The 20472-nt window shown below is 35.5% G+C and overlaps 1 protein-coding gene across 2 annotated transcripts in view; it reads left to right on the top strand.

Moving 5' to 3' along the window:
- The window catches only part of ALCAM (activated leukocyte cell adhesion molecule), a 208914-nt gene that overhangs the window by 129369 nt on the left and 59073 nt on the right, over positions 1–20472 (top strand). For both annotated transcript variants that reach the window (XM_059064318.2, XM_059064317.2), the window contains exon 2: positions 18415–18515. In XM_059064318.2, coding sequence (XP_058920301.1) covers positions 18415–18515 — 101 coding nt within the window. The remainder of the gene's footprint in view (positions 1–18414; positions 18516–20472) is intronic.

Below are 20472 nucleotides of genomic sequence, written 5' to 3'. Positions count from 1 at the left end.
GTTTCCCTATTATTAACATCTTGCATAAGTGTTGCACATTTGTTACAATTGAGGAGTCAATGTTGCTACATTATTAAGTAAAATCTATAATTATATAGGTTTTCCTCGTTGTGTTATATATTTTATGGGTTTTGACAAATGTATAATGATTTGTATCCACCATTATAGTATTAGAATAATTTCACTACCTAAAACATTCTCTGTGCTCTGCCTATCTGTCCCATCCTTCCTCCCTGCAAACCCCTGACAAACCCTCTTTTGACTGTCTCCAGAGTTTTGCCTTTTCTATAATATCCTATAGTTGGAGTCATACAGATTGATACAGAATATTAATCAGATTGGCTTCTTTCACTTAGCAATGTGCATTTAATAAGTTTCCTTTATCTTTTCATGGCTTGATAGCTCATTTCTTGTTATTGCTGAATATTCCATTGTGTGGCTGTACCACAGTTGGTTTATCCATTCACATACTGAAGGACATCTTGGTTGCTTCCAAATTTTGACAATTATGAATAAAGCTACTATAAACATTCATGTTCAGGTTTTTTGGCAAACTTACATTTTCAACTCACTTAAAAATTGTAATTGTGTAAAGTACTTTTTATGGAGAGGAAAGGTATAGGTTTTGAAGTTAGAAGGACTTGATTTGAATCCTAACCTTCATTTTATCATCCAATAAATTTTTCTTGGTAGTCTACTCTATTATCTCTACAGTGCTGGGTGTTTGAAATGTATAAATTGTTACTCTGCCTGTCAATTATGTGCCTTGTCTATATTAAAGAGCCTTATTATACCTCTGATTCCTTATCTGAAATATACCTACCTCCTTAGCTATTTGCAGTTTTCTACTGTGTTTTGAGAATCAGATGAGCTATCATGGACAGGACTTTGTATATTTCCTGGCAATAAATGCTCAGTTGCTACATTACATGCCATTGAGAAAGAGGTGATCAAGCTTAATAGTTTATTTTCTTTCTAGTCCTTCTGATCTATAGGGTTTTTAATGTTAAATATGGAAATTTTATTTAATACTAAATATGGAAAACATTTTAATACTTTTCAAACAATATTCCTAACTTAACCACAATTTAAAATGAAATAAGAACATGTCATCATTTTGATGAGTATTGGACTTGAGTTGAGAATTAATTTTGAGCTCTGGCTCCACTACGTACTGGCTTGGTGATGTTAGTTTAGTCTCTTGGCTTTGCAGGGCGAACAGTGTCCTATCAGTCAAAGGAAGCATCATAATATCTGTTCACCGCACACATTTATTTGCTCATCATACAGGGCTTTTGTGAGACTCAAGTGCAAAAATGTACAATGTACATTAAAGAGTATTGCAAACTACAAGCACCATAAAATGTCCATTATTATTACTGTTATTGTTCTAGTGTACTTTTTACTTTTAACTTGGCTAACCCTTTACTAAATCAAGCTGTAGGGTTTTTCTTTTTTTCACTACATCTCTATTGTGATCTGAATTTTCTGGAATCCAATAGTTTACTGATGCTGGAGGGTCAATATAGTTATATTCTAATTTCAATCATGTGTTAGGATCTTCTGAGAAGCAGATATTATATCAGAATGGATTAACATGCCAGGATTGTATTAGGGGAAACATCAATGTGAGAAAACAATGAGGGAGGAGCTAGTGGGCTGGAAGAAATGTCAGATGGCATTATAAATCTTTTCAAAGGAAAAGAGGGACTTCCCTGGCGGTCCAATGTTTAAGACTCTGCTCTTCCACTGCAGGGGGCGCAGGTTCGATCCCTGGTCGAGGAACTAAGATCCTGCATATTGCATGGTGCAGGCCCCCCAAAAAACTGGTCAAAGGAAAAGAGAAAGGGATGGAAGGTTGGATGGACACATCCTAGACTGTCCTGCAGCCTAAAGAAGGTTTGGCAGGGAGTCCTTGAGCCATAGCCAGCCCTTAGGGAAGAACCTTGTCTGCTTTAGTATCCCTGATGTGCTCAGTCCTGAGCTGGGAACAACTCCTGGAAAGTGTGGCCTCAAAACAAACTTGGTGATGGATTAGAGTGCAGCAGTTGGGGTCCTTGGTAAGTTATTCCCAGCATCTCGGGGGTCTGTGAGGTACATTTTAATGTCCATCACGCTTCACAAACATTTTTTCGCTTGAATAATAAAGAGAAAGCATTTATTTAGTTGATGCTTATATAAGAATATGAAGATGTTAAACAGGCAGGTGAGATATGATGCAAACCTTAACAAGCACAGAAAACCAACTGAATGCAGAAGAGCCATTTTCCTGCTGTAAGAACTTGTTCTCCCGATGGTTTTTTTGTTGTTGTTGCTTTTTGGTTTTTATTTTTGGCCACTTTGTCCATGATGGCTAGCCTTCCAGAAATTCTGCAGATTATTAAACCATTTCCTAAATCAGAGCAAATATATGGCACATTTTAAAGTTACGATGGACCTCTGGGGCTGTAAGACAAAGTGTTCAGCAAGTTAAAATCTTTGGGAGTAAGGGAGAGTTTCAAAGCTAGAGGCATATTCAGGTCCAGATTTTAAAAGATCTTTAAAAGCATTCCTCCATTCTGACATCCTTAGACATGATAAAACTACCTTTCAATACAGCTTCCTATATTTCTTATTCCTACTCATTTTCTTCCTGAAATATCTTGTTCTCCTTCCCACTTTTCCTCCCACTCATCAATTAAAAATAATGACTGCCAGGGAAAGTGGCATATATGAAAAGTTAATATTAATAGATGACAGTGTTGTCTAAGTTTATGCATTTCAGAGAAACACCATTGGGTTCCCACTGTGGACAAGCTACAGTGGGTACCGGTTTCTATGCTTACCTGGTCCTTGAGGCAACACAAAATCTCTTAAGGCTGGAAGATTATTTCATTTTCATATAAGAGGTTATTCTGTTTCCTGTTATGCAACTATTTGTTTTACTTTTAAATTTTTTAAAGAAAATTTTATCTTTCCTCTGTTCTTAATCTCTTTCAAAAATTATATTGGACAAATGTTTCTATTTCTCCTTCCCCCTCAGAACTAGAAAATTAGATTTCATAGTAAGCTGAGTTTAGTCCTTGAAAAAGGGAAAATGCCATAAAAAGCCATCATTTTCTTCCTATGACCTTAACTTATATTACAATCCCTGTGGGGAGTTGTCAATTAAAAGCCTGGAATTTCACAAATCTAAGTCTTGGAAATCAGCCAGCAATCTGCACCAAATATGTGGGAAAACCTACTAAATAGCTTTTTAACCTTTATTACTTACTATGTTTTATTGTACAAATCTATATCCTCAGGAGACATAGGCAATGCTAATTGGGATTCATGTGAAGAAAAGAGCAAAAAGCTATTTCAACCCATGTAAACATTTTTTGGTACCTAGTTAAATACTTAATGGGGAATATTACAGAAGCAGGCATACTGGACAAGATCACTCAACCAATTCAGAAGCAAGAGTTTACTATTCTGCTCATTGAGGAACGCTGACAATTTATTTGCTATCCCTGGTAATTCACTACCTCAATTGTGAGATAAAATTCTCTAATGCTGCTGATTACTTTAAATGCTAAAGCAATACAATTAGCACAAGCTGTTATTAACAGAAGCTCTCTGTGAAAACAATGATGATCTTATTGGCTAAAAATCTTTGTGATATATTTTTTCTAAAGCATTTTGAGGAATATCAAAGCTATCAGGAATTTGTTGTTTGGGGGTTGGGGAGTGTTTTCAAGGACAGCTTTGCTTATCCCAAATCAAGAGGTCTTTTCGTTGTCATGGCATTAAATTATTTGCAAAAAACAAATTTAATAATGTCACAATAACTATGAACTCTTTCTGAAGACAGGCTCTAGCTAAATTCCAAAAAGTTTCCATTACTTCAGATGATGCAGTTAAAAGTCATTTGTGAAGCATTGTGCCTGCTTTCCTGTTTATAGTGTTTTCATGAATACAATACAGCTATTGTCTTTGCTAAAATAATTAAATCTTATTCACAATTTCAGTACAACTTCTGTGGCAAAATGCAGAGGAAATGTAATTTTTCACCATTCAAATAGAACTGATACTCTTAATTAAACCTGTAGCATATTCATCTTTCGTTTGCATTATTTTAACCTGGGGGAGTATTCAAATATGGGTTTCTTCTACCTACCTCTTTGGTTAAGCTGGTTCCAAATGATCCAGGTTCCTCAGGATCTGGATAGAGACAATGCAAAAACTAATCAAGAAATTGAATTGAGGGAGAGAAACAAAAGGAAAATAATATTTTACTGATTCATTTCATTTCCATTTTCAATTGTCTGAGTGGACTCTCCTTAAAGACACTGCATCTGTTAGACCTGAACGGTCTCCGAGGGATCCCAGCTCGCCCAAGAACCGCCAAGAGTCGAGAGTCGCTGCAACACGCAAGAGGTTTATTAGGAGCCGGTGCACCGGGGTTCCTTGGTCCTCACGCAGGAGGCCGAAGAGGAAACCCCCCCAAGCGGAATCACATACATTTTATAGCTTTCATTTTTCATTATGCAAAGTGTGGATATATCAAGGGTTTTTTTCTCATTGGTTTGTTTGTTCCGGACCGGAGTGGGGACTTGGCTCTAGTTCCTTGATTGGTTGGCTGTCGGATGCCTACTTTACATTTACCGGAGTGGGGTCTTGGCTCTAGTTCCTTGATTGGTTGGCTGTCGGATGCCTACTTTACATTTACCGGAGTGGGGTCTTGGCTCTAGTTCCTTGATTGGTTAGCTGTCGGATGCCTACTTTACATTTTCGTGTTTTTGTGGTGGGGGGTTGAGTCACATGAGTTATGGTTGGCTGGGGCGACCTTTAAACTCTTTGGCTTAATCATTCTTATCCCCCGCCATACTTGTTTGCTCGCGGTTAGGGCATGTCTCAGACATGTCCTGTTTTCCAGGCCTTTGTTGTTTGCTCGGAACGGTTTCTGCCCAGGGGGGTAGGGGTGTAAGTATAGTTAAGGTCCTACACATCAAATGCTAGATAATTAGGAGAGAAGCATGATAGTAGAAAATAGTCAACTTTATGCACTTCAACTTACATAAATTATTAATACATAAATGTTTTTAATTTTTATAATGAGTAAACTGTAGAATATAAAGGAAAATATGTTTACACATTCTCTTGTTTAGTCTCCTTCACTATGAAAATCTATTCTAAAATAAAATGTAGAATATTGTTCTTTTCATATACAAATTTGAAATTTCTGGTTCAGTGTAGCCTCCCTTCCCCACCCCCTGCCACCCACACACACAGAGCATGAAGTGTTTTTATTTGAGTTTATCCCTAAGAAGGGACCAGTGTCTTGGTTTGTTGACAGAGACCCCATAACCCAGTCAAAAACTCATCACTGAGGAATGAGGACTTGGTGACACAGAGCTTCCCTGTGGGACAAATTTTTGGAAATCCCAGTCTCATCCTCAGAACAAAGAATGTGAGGAGAGTTGCCAAAGAAACCCTAAATCCTGATGCTTTTAGTGACATTTCAAATGTAAATCTAGATCAGTGCACTATTTTGCATTTATGTTTTATTCCATTAAAAATATTTTTAAAGCAAAAATAGCTTTTTGGCAGGGAACAATGTTAATGTATTGATTTTTAATCACTACAGTGGCCCCCATCCCCACCATCCTGGATTCTCTAGAATTTCAAAGAATAGTATATAGTTTTCTGGAATGTTAAATGCATTTCCTATTTTTGGAAAGAAATTAAACTTTAAAATACATGAATAAATATAAATGTCTAGAATTTAAGCTACATGAGAGCAAGGTTTTTTCCTTTTATCAATTTGGATAGCCCACCCTAGAACAGCACTTGGCACAAAGTGGGCCATCAGTAGCCAATGAATGAATGATAAAAAATTATAAATGCTGAAATATATATAGAAAAAAGGTAACAATGTATTTGGCTCTCATTTCTTTTCAGTGGTTTTGTGTAGAGCATCGTGTGGATACACACTCTAGTTTATATTTTTGTACTAATGAACATTTAGGTTCCTCCAGTTTTTTAGTATTCATAATAATGCTGTTATCTTTATATACAGTCCTGCGCTTGTGCAGCAACTTATTGTAGGGTAGAGTCTCAGTGGTAGAATTACTGGATCAAAGGGTATTAGCATTTTAAAATTTGATAGATACCATCAAATTGTACTTCCACAACTTCTCTTCAATTTAGAATGAAACTTAAGCATTTTATGTTTTAATTCAAGGTTACCTTTGACAACCTGATGAAAGCTTTGAATTCTCTTTCTTTAAAAACAGATGTTTCAGTACACCACAGTATGGGAGTTTTAAAAATAATTTAGAGGGTTCATAGATGCCCTAATGTCCATTCATGTATCCTAAGTTAAGAAATTCTAACAAGCACAGTAAAATCTGTACATTTGCTGATTTAAAATTCACAAGGTATTTCTCAAAAAATAAAAATAAGGGTCCACAAATTAAATCATTTCTGTTACTTTTAAATCATCTCTAAATAAAGTTTTTGCTTATAATTTAAAAGTGACCCCAAATGGAATCCAATGCTAGTGTTGATGATGAAAGTAAAGAAAAAGTAAAAAGGTGTTACACTTTATTGCATTTTATTAGGAAAATTTTATCTGCATTTATGAATTTGGAAAAACTGCCAGTCTTAGGACATGTTCTTTATGAAGATCAAAGATCTAATCTGTCGAAATTACTATAATAAAAAATGGAAAACTACCAATGGCATTTTTCACAGAACTAGAACAAAAAAATTCACAGTTTGTTTGGAAACACAAAAGACCCCAAATAGCCACAGCAATCTTGAGAAAGAAAAACAGAGCTGGAGGAATCAGGCTCCCGGACTTCAGACTATACTACAAAGCTACAGTAATCAAGACAGTATGGTACTGGCACAAAAACAGAAATATAGATCAATGGAACAGGATAGAAAGCCCAGAGATAAACCCACACACATATGGTAACCTTATTTTTGATAAACGAGGCAAGAATATACAATGGAAAAAACACAGCCTCTTCAATAAGTGGGAAAACTGGACAGCTACATGTAAAAGAATGAAATTAGAACACTCCGTAACACCATACACAAAAATAAACTCAAAATGGATTAAAGAACTAAATGGAAAGCCAGACACTATCAAACTCTTAGAGGAATACATAAGCAGAACACTCTATGACATAAATCACAGCAAGATCTTTTTTGACCCACCTCCTAGAGAAATGGAAATAAAAACAAAAATAAACAAATGGGATCTAATGAAACTTAAAAGCTTTTGCACAGCAAAGGAAACCATAAACAAGATGAAAAGACAACCCTCTGAATGGGAGAATATAGTTGCAAATGAAGCAACGGACAAAGGATTAATCTCCCAAAGTTTACAAGCAGCTCATGCAGCTCAATATACAAAAACAGGGCTTCCCTGGTGGCGCAGTGGTTGAGAATCCGCCTGCTGATGCAGAGGACACGGGTTCGTGCCCTGGTCCAGGAAGATCCCACATGCCGCGGAGTAGCTGGGCCCGTGAGCCATGGCCGCTGACCCTGTGCGTCCGGAGCCTGTGTTCCACAACGGGAGAGGCCACAACAGTGAGAGGCCCGCCTAGCACAAAAACAAACAAACAAACAAACAAACCACCCAATCCAAAAATGGGCAGAAGACCTAAATAGGCATTTCTCCAAAGAAGATATACAGATTGCCAACAAACACATGAAAGAATGCTCAACATCATTAATCATTAGAGAAATGCAAATCAAAACCACAATGAGGTATCACCTCACACCAGTCAGAACGGCCATCATCAAAAAATCTACAAACAATAAATCCTGGAGAGGGTGTGGAGAAAAAGGAACACTCTTGCACTGTTGTTGGGAATGTAAATTGATACAGCCACTATGGAGAACAGTATGGAGGTTCCTTAAAAAACTAAAAATAGAACTACCATACGACCCAGCAATCCCACTACTGGGCATATACCCTGAGAAAACCATAAGTCAAAAAGAGTCATGTACCACAGTGTTCATTGCAGCTCTATTTACAATAGCCCGGATATGCAACCTAAGTGTCCATTGACAGATGAATGGATAAAGAAGATGTGGCACATATATACAATGGAATATTTCTTGGCCATAAAAAAGAAACGAAATTGAGTTATTTGTAGTGAAGTGGATGGACCTAGAGTCTGTCATACAGAGTGAAGTAAGTCAGAAAGAGGAAAACAAATACCATATGCTAACAGATATATGTGGAATCTAAAGAAAAAAAAAATGGTTCTAAAGAACCTAGGGGCAGGACAGGAATAAAGACACAGACATAGAGAATGGACTTGACACGGGGAAGGGGAAGGGGAAGCTGGGACGAAGTGAGAGAGTGGCATAGACATATACCAAATAGACATTACCAAATGTAAAATAGGTAGCTAGTGGGAAGCAGCCGCATAGCACAGGGAGATCAGCTCAGTGCTTGGTGACCACCTGGAGGGGTGGGATAGGGAGGGTTGGGAGGGAGACGCAAGAGGGAGGAGATAAGGGGATATGTGTATATGTATAGCTAATTCACTTTGTTATAAAGCAGAAACTAACACACCATTGTAAAGCAATTATATTCCAATAAAGATGTTAAAAAAAAGGGGGGGGGGGAGTTTGCCGTGTAAGAGAGAAAACCAAGTATCGCTCAGTGCCTCTGCCTGGTTGGTCCCTGGCTATGACAGACTGGTGAAGTAGTTCTCATCTTCCCATTTATAGAAATTCAGTGTTCAGATGAGATGAAATTTCCTCCAAGAATCCTAAACCAGTACCCTCAAGCTTTTTGCTGCGACTCCCTTCTCTGCTTTGCCATACCACTTTCTCTACCTAAGAAGCAGCTCATACAAATTCCATCATGTTCCTTCAGGAGTAGGCCTCAGTATCTTATTTATATATTTCCCCCACAAAGAACATCTAGCACTCTGCCTATAATAGGTGTTCAGTAAATACACGATGCATGTTTGAATGTATAAATAGATGATTTTTGAGATAGGCCTTGAAGGATATGTAGGAATTCAGCCAGAGCAGATGGTCCCAAGGAACAATGATAAAAAATGAAGCAGAGATGGGGTAAAGCCTAAACTAATTGAGAAGAATTGTAACTTATCCAGCCTCATAGATCATTCTATGATTAGAGTATAATGCAGCATGTGGTAAATTGAGAAGGTAATTTTCAGCACAGCAAATACTGGTACTGTATTTTTTAAATTGTATTGTTTTTATAGATCTCCCTTATATGGCATAATATTACATTGACGTATACATCACTAAAAAGATAAATATTTTGAGCACTTCCAAGTAACATGCCAAACTTGGAGGTGATCTAAAGAACACATATATTAAAACATATTCCTGAGTACTAGCAATAATAATTTGGTAAGATGTCTTTTTCCATCGAAATGTTATTCTACAGTGGAATAACATTTATCTAAAAGGTATAATATAATGCGTTTATAAAATTGTTGGAACTGATGAGAGAAAGAAGAATTACTCTTTTTCTTATATGTAGGCATTACACAATTATACCTACATTATAATATATGACACTTGTGAAAGGCAAGGTAGAAAGTAAAGTTTGAACAAATGTATTCCTACCTCTGATTCAGCAAAAACCCAACTTGACCCCCAAGTACCCAAGTTTATAAAGAGAAATTGAAAATGAAAAAGGGGATAGAATAACTGTTTTCTGTATTTCTCAAAATGACATTTGATTCCCTCAGATGTCTCCTCCCACCTGCCATGCAGTCCCAGTTACTTGGGAATTATAGGCCCTTGTACCACACACACACACACACACACACACACACACAAACAAATCTTACTTGTTATATATTACACGACCTTGACAAAAATTTTAAATTTGTTTCATATAATAAATTTATGGGAGGAATTATGAAATAAGATAACTTTGTGTCAATGAATCATAAAATCAGGTTTGGAAGACTCTTTAAAGGCATCAGCTTTATTCTCTATCAGTAGAACTATGATATTTTATCATATCAAATAAAATATATATGATATGTACACTTTAGAAAGCATATATAGTAGATATAATTTGTGCTTGGCTATAGTACATGAAGTAGATTTGCTAAAACAATATATTTTTTGTAATTTCTTGGATTGGATTGGATCCCAATATTTCAAAGTTAGAAATCAATCCTCCTATTATAATATGTTTCTGTGAGGAAAACAAATTTGATAATAAACAATGTTACTGTGTGCCATTGCTTCCTCCATCCCTTCATTCATATTCAGTGATTATTTAGTCCTACACTAAGATTCTATTTTACAACAATGATCCCTTTATTGGAAACCACAGTTTTATTAAATGAGTGAAGGTCTAAATCAGTAGTTCTCAACTAGATCGGATTTCAGGGGGCAATTTTGTCTCCCAGGGGACATTTGTCATGTCTGAGGATTTTCTTGTTGTCATAATGAGAAGAAGGTGCTACTGACATCCAATGGGCAGAGACAAGGATATTGCTAAATGTACATAGGACAGCACCCCACAATCAAGATTTATTCAGCCGAAAATGTCAATAGTAATGGGACTGAGAAACACTACATGTTTTACATGTTTTAATTAGAGTTGTACATATCTTAATCATTAATAAAGCAAATAGGGACACTAGCATGTTTATCTGTCAAAATCAGTCAAATAAATATGAACGTAATTTCTAAGGATAACTCTCATTTTTACCCACTTCCTCCCCAACAATTCATTTGCACAAATATATCCAAAATTTCTGTAGAACTGGAATTTAGTTTTTATGTTGTAAGCTCTGAGCCAATTATAATGTGATTAACCCTTCTATGGCACCTAACAAGGATACAGAGCTAAAAAAAAAGCTTTTAAGGATGATGATGCTTTTAAAGTATGAGTGCGATAAAAAATAATTAACCACACTAAATTACAGCATGTAAAATAGACTCTGATGAATTCTGGCCCTATATTATTTACTGTACTTCTGCTTGAAACATGGTAGTAGATTCTGATGTTTAAGTGACCTCAACTCAGATGTCTAGTTGTCAGCAATGCAAAGTGAATGATTACTCTGACCTTGATAGTCCTTAAGAATTACTTTATACAGAAAAAGAAATTCTCATCAATATTGCCAAAATTATTACAGTTTTATTATTTTAATTAGAAATATAAAGTGTTCACCTAACTTCAAAAGGTTGCCAGTCTGTTTCAGTGCCTCTTTGAATTATTGCTATATAAAATGCATAACTATAATTATCTTGTACTTTATGATCACTTGCCTGAGAATTCTACATGTGAGAATTATTTGGTCAAGAGATTTTTCTTATGCTGTGCTTATCTCATTTTATTCCCACTGAATTCTCCTATGTAGGCTTTCTAGGTTCTATTGTTCTTTATCTTTAGCTAATAACTCTTCATAAGAATCATTAAATTTTTACACACTTCTTCTCAAATATAGCACGTATTTTTTTAAAACATCTTTATTGGAGTATAGTTGCTTTACAATGTTGAGTTTGTTTCTGCTGTGTAACGAAGTAAATCAGGTATATGTATACATATATCCCCATGTCCCCTCCCTCTTGCATCTCCCTCCCACCCTCCCTATCCCACCCCTCTAGGTGGTCACAAAGCACCGAGCTGATATCTCTGTGCTATGCGGCTGCTTCCCACTAGCTATCTATATTACAGTGGACGGGGAAGGGGAAGCTGGGACAAAGTGAGAGAGTAGCATTGACATATATACACTACCAAACGTATTTATGTTTTACTTTATGTCAGGACATTTCAATAGCAACAGTGATAATAATAATTCATAACACTATGTTAAAATTTTAAAACACGTTTAATACAAAAGGTGATTTAGCCCAGGTTAAATTATCTTATGACATACGATACACACATAGACATAACACATATAGCACAGAAATTCACACCTTTGTGCATACACACATTTCCTTCTATATTTTATATTTTGCCTCTTTGAGGAAGGACATCATAGGCATTCTATATTTGCAATTATATCCAATAATCTCTATGCTACAAAACCATGAATAATTTAACCAACTGATAGTACAGGGAGAGAATTGTAGGGCAATTCTAGTAGGCTAAATTTAATTCAGACTTGGAAATTCAAAGATAAAAGTCTCTTGCTTCTATGAAAAGTGTAAACAGAATTATTTGTGTTGACAGGTGCTTTGGGTCTCCCTGGCACTTCATCTCAAAGATTGAGACGTCTCTAGAAATCAGTATGCTAATTCATCACCAAATCACAGTAGTCTTTGTAGCTACTTTATCCCTAGGGGGTTAGAGATATTAGCCCTCCCACATGCGTAAGCCTTAGTCTTTCTCTCAGATGAAACTGGAGCCCTTATACTCTTACCCGAAGAGGAAAGTTGATGATTATAACAAACTTGAAAATTATTTCTAAAATCATCATGACTGTGGCTCCTAATGCCACAAGTGATAATGCAAATGATTATCATGCATTCTGCCCTCAGTCTGTGGACCAGGGCTTCTATCTGGAACTTTTGCCCTTTTACCTACTGCCCTCTTTCTTGTCAGATCTCTTATTTCCCTTACATTTGCTGTGCTCTGAAGAGTTCTGTCCTGGCTAATTTTGGATATCGAGCTGTCACTACAAGACTCAATCCATGAATTTGCAAATACTTTTAAAAACAACTCTTTGCTTTGCGGTCATCACAAGTAAGGAAAAACTGTCATTTGCAGATCACATAGCACAAACAATCCTTAATTTCTCTTGAAAGGGAAGGGAAACATGTCCTCTCCTGTAGTTTAATCCATAAACTCGTAAGAAAGTTGGCTTTGTGTCTGTTTCTCTTCAAGTAAGAGAGGGCCATCCAATCCCAAATCCATGTTCCTTACAAATCGAAGACAGTGTATGACAGCCTTTGCAGTATTTGGTAGGAAAAAGAATTCTCAAAGTTCCAGTGTTGTCAACTCCTCCCTGGTTTTTAAATATGTTAATTTGATAACCAAAATGGAAAGGATGGCACAAGATTCAAATGAAAAATCATCTTATTAGATGCCCAGTAAATGCCAGACATTGTTCCTGGGATACAGTGATTAAAAATATATGGTCCTAAATTTTTAGAAATGCACAGCCTTCTGAGATTGAACCAGGAAGAAATAGAAAATATGAACAGACCAATCACAAGTAATGAAATTGAAACTGTGATTAAAAATCTTCCAACAAACAAAAGCCCAGGACCAGATGGCTTCACAGGCGAATTCTATCAAACATTTAGAGAAGAGCTAACACCTATCCTTCTCAAACTCTTCCAAAAGATAGCAGAGGGAGGAACACTCCCAAACTCATTCTATGAGGCCACCATCACCATGAAACCAAAACCAGACAAAGATGTCACAAAGAAAGAAAACTACAGGCCAATATCACTGATGAACATAGATGTTAAATCCTCAACAAAATACTAGCAGACAGAATCCAACAGAACATTAAAAAGATCATACACCATGATCAAGTGGGGTTTATTCCAGGAATGCAAGGATTCTTCAGTATATGCAAGTCAATCAGTGGGATACAACATATTAACAAATTGAAGGAGAAATACCATATGATCATCTCAATCGATGCCAACAAAGCTTTTGACAAAATTTAACACCCATTTATGATAAAAACCATCCAGAAAGTGGGCATAGAGGGAACTTACCACCACATAATAAAGGCCATATATGACATACCCACAGCCAACATTATCCTAAATGGTGAAAAACTGAAACCATTTCCCCTAAGATAGGAACAAGACAGGGTTGCCAACTCTCACCACTGTAATTCAACATAGTTCTGGAAGTTTTAGCCACAGCAATCAGAGAAGAAAAAGAAATAAAAGGAATCCAAATCAGAAAAGAAGAAGTAAAGCTGTCACTGTTTGCAGATGACATGATACTATACATAGAGAATCCTAAAGATGCTACCAGAAAACTACTAGAGCTAGTCAATGAATCTGGTAAAGTAGCAGTATACAAAATTAATGCACAGAAATCTCTTGCATTCCTATACACTAATGATGAAAAATCTGAAAGTGAAATTAAGAAAACACTCCCATTTATCATTGCAACAAAAAGAATAAAATATCTAGGAATAAACCTACCTAAGGAGACAAAAGACCTGTATGCAGAAAATTATAAGACACTGATGAAAGAAATTAAAGATGATACAAATACATGGAGAGATATATCATATTCTTGAATTGGAAGAATCAACATTGTGAAAATGACTCTACTACCCAAAGCAATCTACAGATTCAATGCAATCCCTATCAAACTACCACCAGCATTTTTCACAGAATTAGAACAAAAAATTTCACAATTTGTATGGAAACACAAAAGACCCCGAATAGCCAAAGCAATCTTGAGAAAGAAAAACGGAGCTGGAGGAATCAGGCTCCCAGACTTCAGACTATACTACAAAGCTACAGTAATCAAGACAGTATGTTACTGGCACAAAAACAGAAATATAGATCAATGGAACAGGATTGAAATCCCAGAGATAAGCCCACATGCATATGGTCACCTTATCTTTGATAAAGGAGGCAACGATATACAGTGGAGAAAAGACAGCCACTTCAATACGTGGTGTTGGGAAAACTGGACAGCTGCATTTAAAAGTATGAAATTAGAACACTTCCTAACACCATACACAAAAATAAACTCAAAATGGATTAAAGACCTAAATGTAAGGCCAGACAATATAAAATTCTTAGAGGAAACATAGGCAGAACACTCTATGACATAAATCACAGCAAGATTCTTTTTAACCCACCTCCTAGAGAAATGGAAATAAAAACAAAAATAAACAAATGGGATCTAATGAAACTTAAAAGCTTTTGCACAGCAAAGGAATCCATAAACAAGACCAAAAGACAACCCTCAGAATGGGAGAAAATATTTGTAAATGAAGCAACTGTCAAAGGATTAATCTCCAAAATTTACAAGCAGTTCAATATTAAAAAAACAAACAACCCAATCCAAAAATGGGAAGAAGACCTAAATAGACATTTCTCCAAAGAAGATATACAGATTGCCAACAAACACATGAAAGAATGCTCAACATCATTAATCATTAGAGAAATGCAAATCAAAACTACAATGAGATATCACCTCACACCAGTCAGATTGGTCATCATCAAAAAATCTACAAACAATAAATGCCAGAGAGGGTGTGGAGAAAAGGGAACCCTCTTGCACTGTTGTTGGAAATGTAAATTGATACAGCCACTATGGAGAACAGTATGGAGGTTCCTTAAAAAACTAAAAATAGAACTACCATACGACCCAGCAATCCCACTACTGGGGATATACCCTGAGAAAACCATAATTCAAAGAGTCATGTACCAAAATGTTCATTGCAGCTCTATTTACGATAGCCAGGACATGGAAGCAACCTAAGTGTCCATCAACAGATGAATGGATAAAGAAGATGTGGCACATATATACAATGGAATATTCCTCAGCCATAAAAAGAAATGAAATTGAGTTATTTGTAGTGAGGTGGATGGACCTAGAGTCTGTCATACAGAGTGAAGTAAGAGAAAAACAAATACCATATGCTAATACATATATATGGAATCTAAGGAAAAAAAATGTCATGAAGAACCTAGGGGTAAGACGGGAATAAAGCCACAGACCTACTAGAGCATGGACTTGAGGATTTGGGGAGGGGGAAGGGTAAGCTGTGACGAAGTGAGAGAGTGGCATGGATGTATATACACTACCAAACATAAAATAGATAGCTAGTGGGAAGCAGCCGCATAGCACAGGGAGATCAGCTCGGTGCTTTGTGACCACCTAGATGAGTAGGATAGGAAGGGTGGGAGGGAGGGAGACGCAAGAGGGAAGAGATATGGGAACATATGTATATGTATAACTGATTCACTTTGTTATAAAGCAGAAATTAACACTATTATGATCCTCTTCCTGCTGTGATTGTGCTTTCATCATGCTAATACATTATGTACTTGAAATTCATACAGCTTTAAAATCAATTATAAAAATTATAAAATTTTTAAATCAATTATACAGTTTGGTGTATATTAAAATTCTGTAGAGAAGAGGAAAGAAAAATGGTGTGTAAGAAAGAGCAAAGCATTAAATTTTTTGGAAAAGGAATTTTTTATTTCCCTGTACCTAGCAAAGGATTCACCTTATTGGTACCTAAGCTGTGTAAACTGTTTTCACTCCTTGACCAACCATGGGAGCACTGTCAGTTGTCAAAAGAAGGTGTGTTTTTATAATTATAGGAGATAATTAGAGGTGCATGTCTTGCCATAATTTAAGAAGAGATTCACATTATCTTAGAGTCATTATATATTCAAGTGTCTTGCTATATATTGATGAAAAAAAACAAAATATTAAATCACAAAATGGTTTCCATGGTTTGGCAATCCTGCATGAACAGATCCTAAAATACATGATACAAGTTCCATACTTAATATCCAAAGTATTGTAGAAAACAAGTACTATATTGTGAAATAAAGCAATTTCTTAACTGTCATCACTTTGCCTGTCTGCCACCACATATCTAAATCCTCACAATTTTCATTTTAACAAGGCTGAAGAGACCTTATAGTCTTATGCTCTTCAATGCTTTATAGTAAAAAGGAATTTAAAGTATGGTGGACACTAAACAATTAAAAATTATTGATGGAAAATTGTAATTTTTTTAACATCTTTATTGGAGTATAATTACATTACGATGGTGTGTTAGTTTCTGCTTTATAACAAAGTGAATCATTTATACATATACACATATGCCCATATCTCTTCCCTCTTGTGTCTCCCTCCCTCCCACCTGGTAATTTTTCATTATAAAACAGAATGTAATAAAAATTTTAGTAAAATTTTGTCTCTAATAGCAAGTTAAAAACACATTCTCATGGCTTATACTTTGTATTCTTTATTTTAACAATGTTAAAAATGCTGGAAAGTAGTTGTGCAGTATGTTTACATGAAATTTGTGTTCTTTGTAATGCTTTTGTTCACTGGAGCAAAATTGCTTTACAGGAAAGTAGGTTCCTCAATTGACAGAATGTTAAAATAGGAATTTTATTAACTTTTCTTTCTTTATTAAGGTTAATGATTTTTAGCCCTATACGAAATTTTTATATGTTGTGATTGATGGGTAACAGAGAAAGATAGTATCTACCCTGTCTTGTTTCTTCAGAAAGGCATAAGATGGTCTTATTCATGTGTTGTAACTTGCCTTAGATTTGCACTTTAGCACCACCTGGTGGACAAAATATCATTTCTTTTTCTTTTCAGTTTAAAATAAAGTTAGCCCTTTCACACTCTGTATCCAATTATGACATATCTTAATAGATATTTAATTGTAAGTGTATCTAACTTTAAAGATAGTTGTAAACAAAATAAGGTAAAAAGATCTGATATATTTCCTAAGTACTGTACAATTGCCAAGTTAAATGCCTATGTTTCTTTAAACTTCATAAATATATACAGATTTGAATAGTATGTTACATACGTATGCAAAAATGTGGGTATTGTTGATAATTTAATTATTGATCATCACATTCTTTTCAATAAATAATTAAATAAGACCAGGAAGTTTTCTGTACCTTAGTAGCAAACTATTGCATAAGTTAGATTGTCTACTCAAAAAGCAGTGTAATCACTTCATGAAGAAATTTCATACTACAAATACTTTTTTTTTTGGCTGCCGTGAAGTTTGTAGGTTCTTAGTTCCCCAACCAGGGATTGAACCCGTGCCTTCAGTAGTGAAAGCGTGGAGTCCTAACCACTGGAATACCAGGGAATTCCTTACAAATTCTTTTCCTGTTAATATTTTATGTATAATTAAAATGAAAACTAGTATTTTAACCATTACTACTGTAAAGCAGGCCATTTTCATGCTCATTTTGCCACTTATATTTAAGATTCTGTTGTGGTCTTATATGTATTAGTTCTTAGTTTTTAATAGTTTTAAAAATTTTCCAAATTTAAGCTTAACAGTATTTTCAAATGAAAAACACAAACATATTGAAAGCTAGTTTTGAGAATCTTAAGCATGTTAATTTCTTTGTATAGTCCCACACTTCTATGAAATATAGTGAAGTTTTTTCTTATGAAATACAGTGAAGGTGAAAATAAACCCTCAGATTACACATTGTTCCTTTGGTATATACTACTTATCTATTCCTCACTAAAACTGAGAGGTTTATAGATTTGAATTATGTGACACTTGAAGGCTTAGTAGGTAAATAAGAGCTGTTGATATTTATAGGAAATATGTTCTAACTACATACTTTGTTGTATGTCATTTAAGATAAAATTATAATACATAACCTTCATTAAGACATGCATCTTGAACTGAAGTTATTTACTTTATTTCAAGAAAGCATTTAAACTCTTCTCTCTCTTGTGTTCCTTTTTTTCTAAAGGTCTTGGATGGTATACTGTAAACTCAGCATATGGAGATACCATTGTCATGCCTTGCCGACTCAGTGTACCTCAGAATCTCATGTTTGGCAAATGGAAATATGTAAGTGTGACCTACCTTGGACTTGGCTAATTGCCTCTAGTTTTTGAAAGAAAATTCATTCTGTGAGTAGATGTGAATTTCAAATTAATGTAATGGCAATATTCAACTGTGGGTATAAATGTAAGAAGGTGAAATTAATGTGTCGAATATGTCAAAAGAATAATCCCTAAGTCTTACATAACAAATGCTATTTTAAAATAAAGCCAATAAACAGGTAATTCTTAGCTCAAATTAGTCTGAAAGATTCACCCTGAAGTATTTGAGGCAGAAGAAAAGGCAGAGTTCCAGGGTAAAATCAGTGGAGTATAGGACAGAGCTTAGTGGAAGATGGAAGCCTTTCTCTACACACTCATGTTTTGTTTGGTGTGGTTACTGAAAAGGCAAGATGCACCAGAAGCCAGAGCATTCAAATATTCACTGAAAATTAGTCATCAGTATTAGAAGCCTGTTACTGGTACTTGGTCTTAGAACTCAGGCGATGGTGGTAGGTCCTTTTAAAATTTAACATTGCTGATTTTACTCATTTTTTGCAGGTAGCAAAATCATATTTTCTCAGGTATCAAGGTACCGATGGGTCTGGAAATGAAGGGTAGATATCCTGGTAGGTGATGTGGAAAGGCTAGGTAACTTTGATAAAATATCTCAATTTCATTACCAAGACCAACAAAAGGTGTCTGTGTGGCACAATTTCCCAGTGCTAGATTACATGAGACTCACAATGGTTTGCAAGCTTAAAAAGAGGACATATGTTTCATTGAACACAACTGGAAAATTTTCCCTAGGTCCATGAAATCTTAAAAGGTATTTGAATAGGAAAAGGATTTGATGGTCCAATAATTTTTTTTGACTTTGGGCATAGATTTTTATTATGTATTATTCTTACACATGTAAAAAAGCAGAATTAATTGGTTGGTGTATTCCTGAAAGCATCTTACACTTATGAATTACTTCAAATCCAATCACACTTCTATATTACTTTAATTCTTGTGATGGTCCAATAATTTTTGAAAAGTTTTTTCCTGCAGTACTTCTCAGAGCCTTTCCTATATTAAGATACATGATGAATTGTCTGAGTTCATTCATTTCTTAAGTTTATTGAACCACACAACTTTTCCTCTCAGGTATCTGAGAGGAAATATCTGCAGAACAAATGTTCTGCAGAATAGAAATGTATGTAAGTTGCACCGCAGGGATAGTATAACACAATCTTTTAAAATACGATTCTGAAGTCAGCCTGACATGTTCTACCATGTATTGGCTATGGGATTCTGGATGAGTGAATTAATCCCCATTTTCTCATAGAAAAAAAAATGAGATAATAATAATCTTCCTTATAGTGTTGTGAAGGTTACATGAAGGAACTCATATCAGAATACTTACCTAGTACTTGGCACATGGTAATTGCATGAAGAGTGTAAGCTGTTATGAGTGTGGGGCTACTAAGCTCTAAACACACTGTGTGAAGGGCAGGTGAAGGCAAAAGAAGGAGGTGAGGCAGCATAGCACTTCCCTGATCCCTCCTCCTGTTATCCAGCTCACACTGGGTAATTTTTAACTATTTCTGGCTCCCTATAAAAATGGAAATATGAAGTTAAGGCCTATGAGGACAAAGTCTATTAGCACCCCTAAAATTCCAAGGGTCTGGGAGACTACCACCTCATTCACCATTGAGTCAAACTTAATGCTAAAATAAATGGAATACAGTGGTGAAAACTTCTGTGATTATAGACATTTCTGATGCCCAGGAAATAATTTTCACTTAAATGGAACTGGCACAATGGCAGTGAAAACAAATAATAATGGCAATTTTCAAATTGTTAATGAAACAAAAACCTTCAGCAATAAACTGATGAGATACATCAGTTGAAGTACCATACGCTCTAAAAGCAGTACTGATTTGCAGACATACTGTACAACCTCTACTTTAATGTAACCTGAAAGACAAAGAGCAGATTTG

The sequence above is a fragment of the Kogia breviceps genome, chromosome 5 (genome assembly GCF_026419965.1).
Source record: "Kogia breviceps isolate mKogBre1 chromosome 5, mKogBre1 haplotype 1, whole genome shotgun sequence".
NCBI classification, from domain to species: Eukaryota; Metazoa; Chordata; class Mammalia; order Artiodactyla; family Physeteridae; genus Kogia; species Kogia breviceps.
Note: the sequence above shows the minus strand (reverse complement) of the source record. Positions and strands in the feature narration are given on the sequence as shown.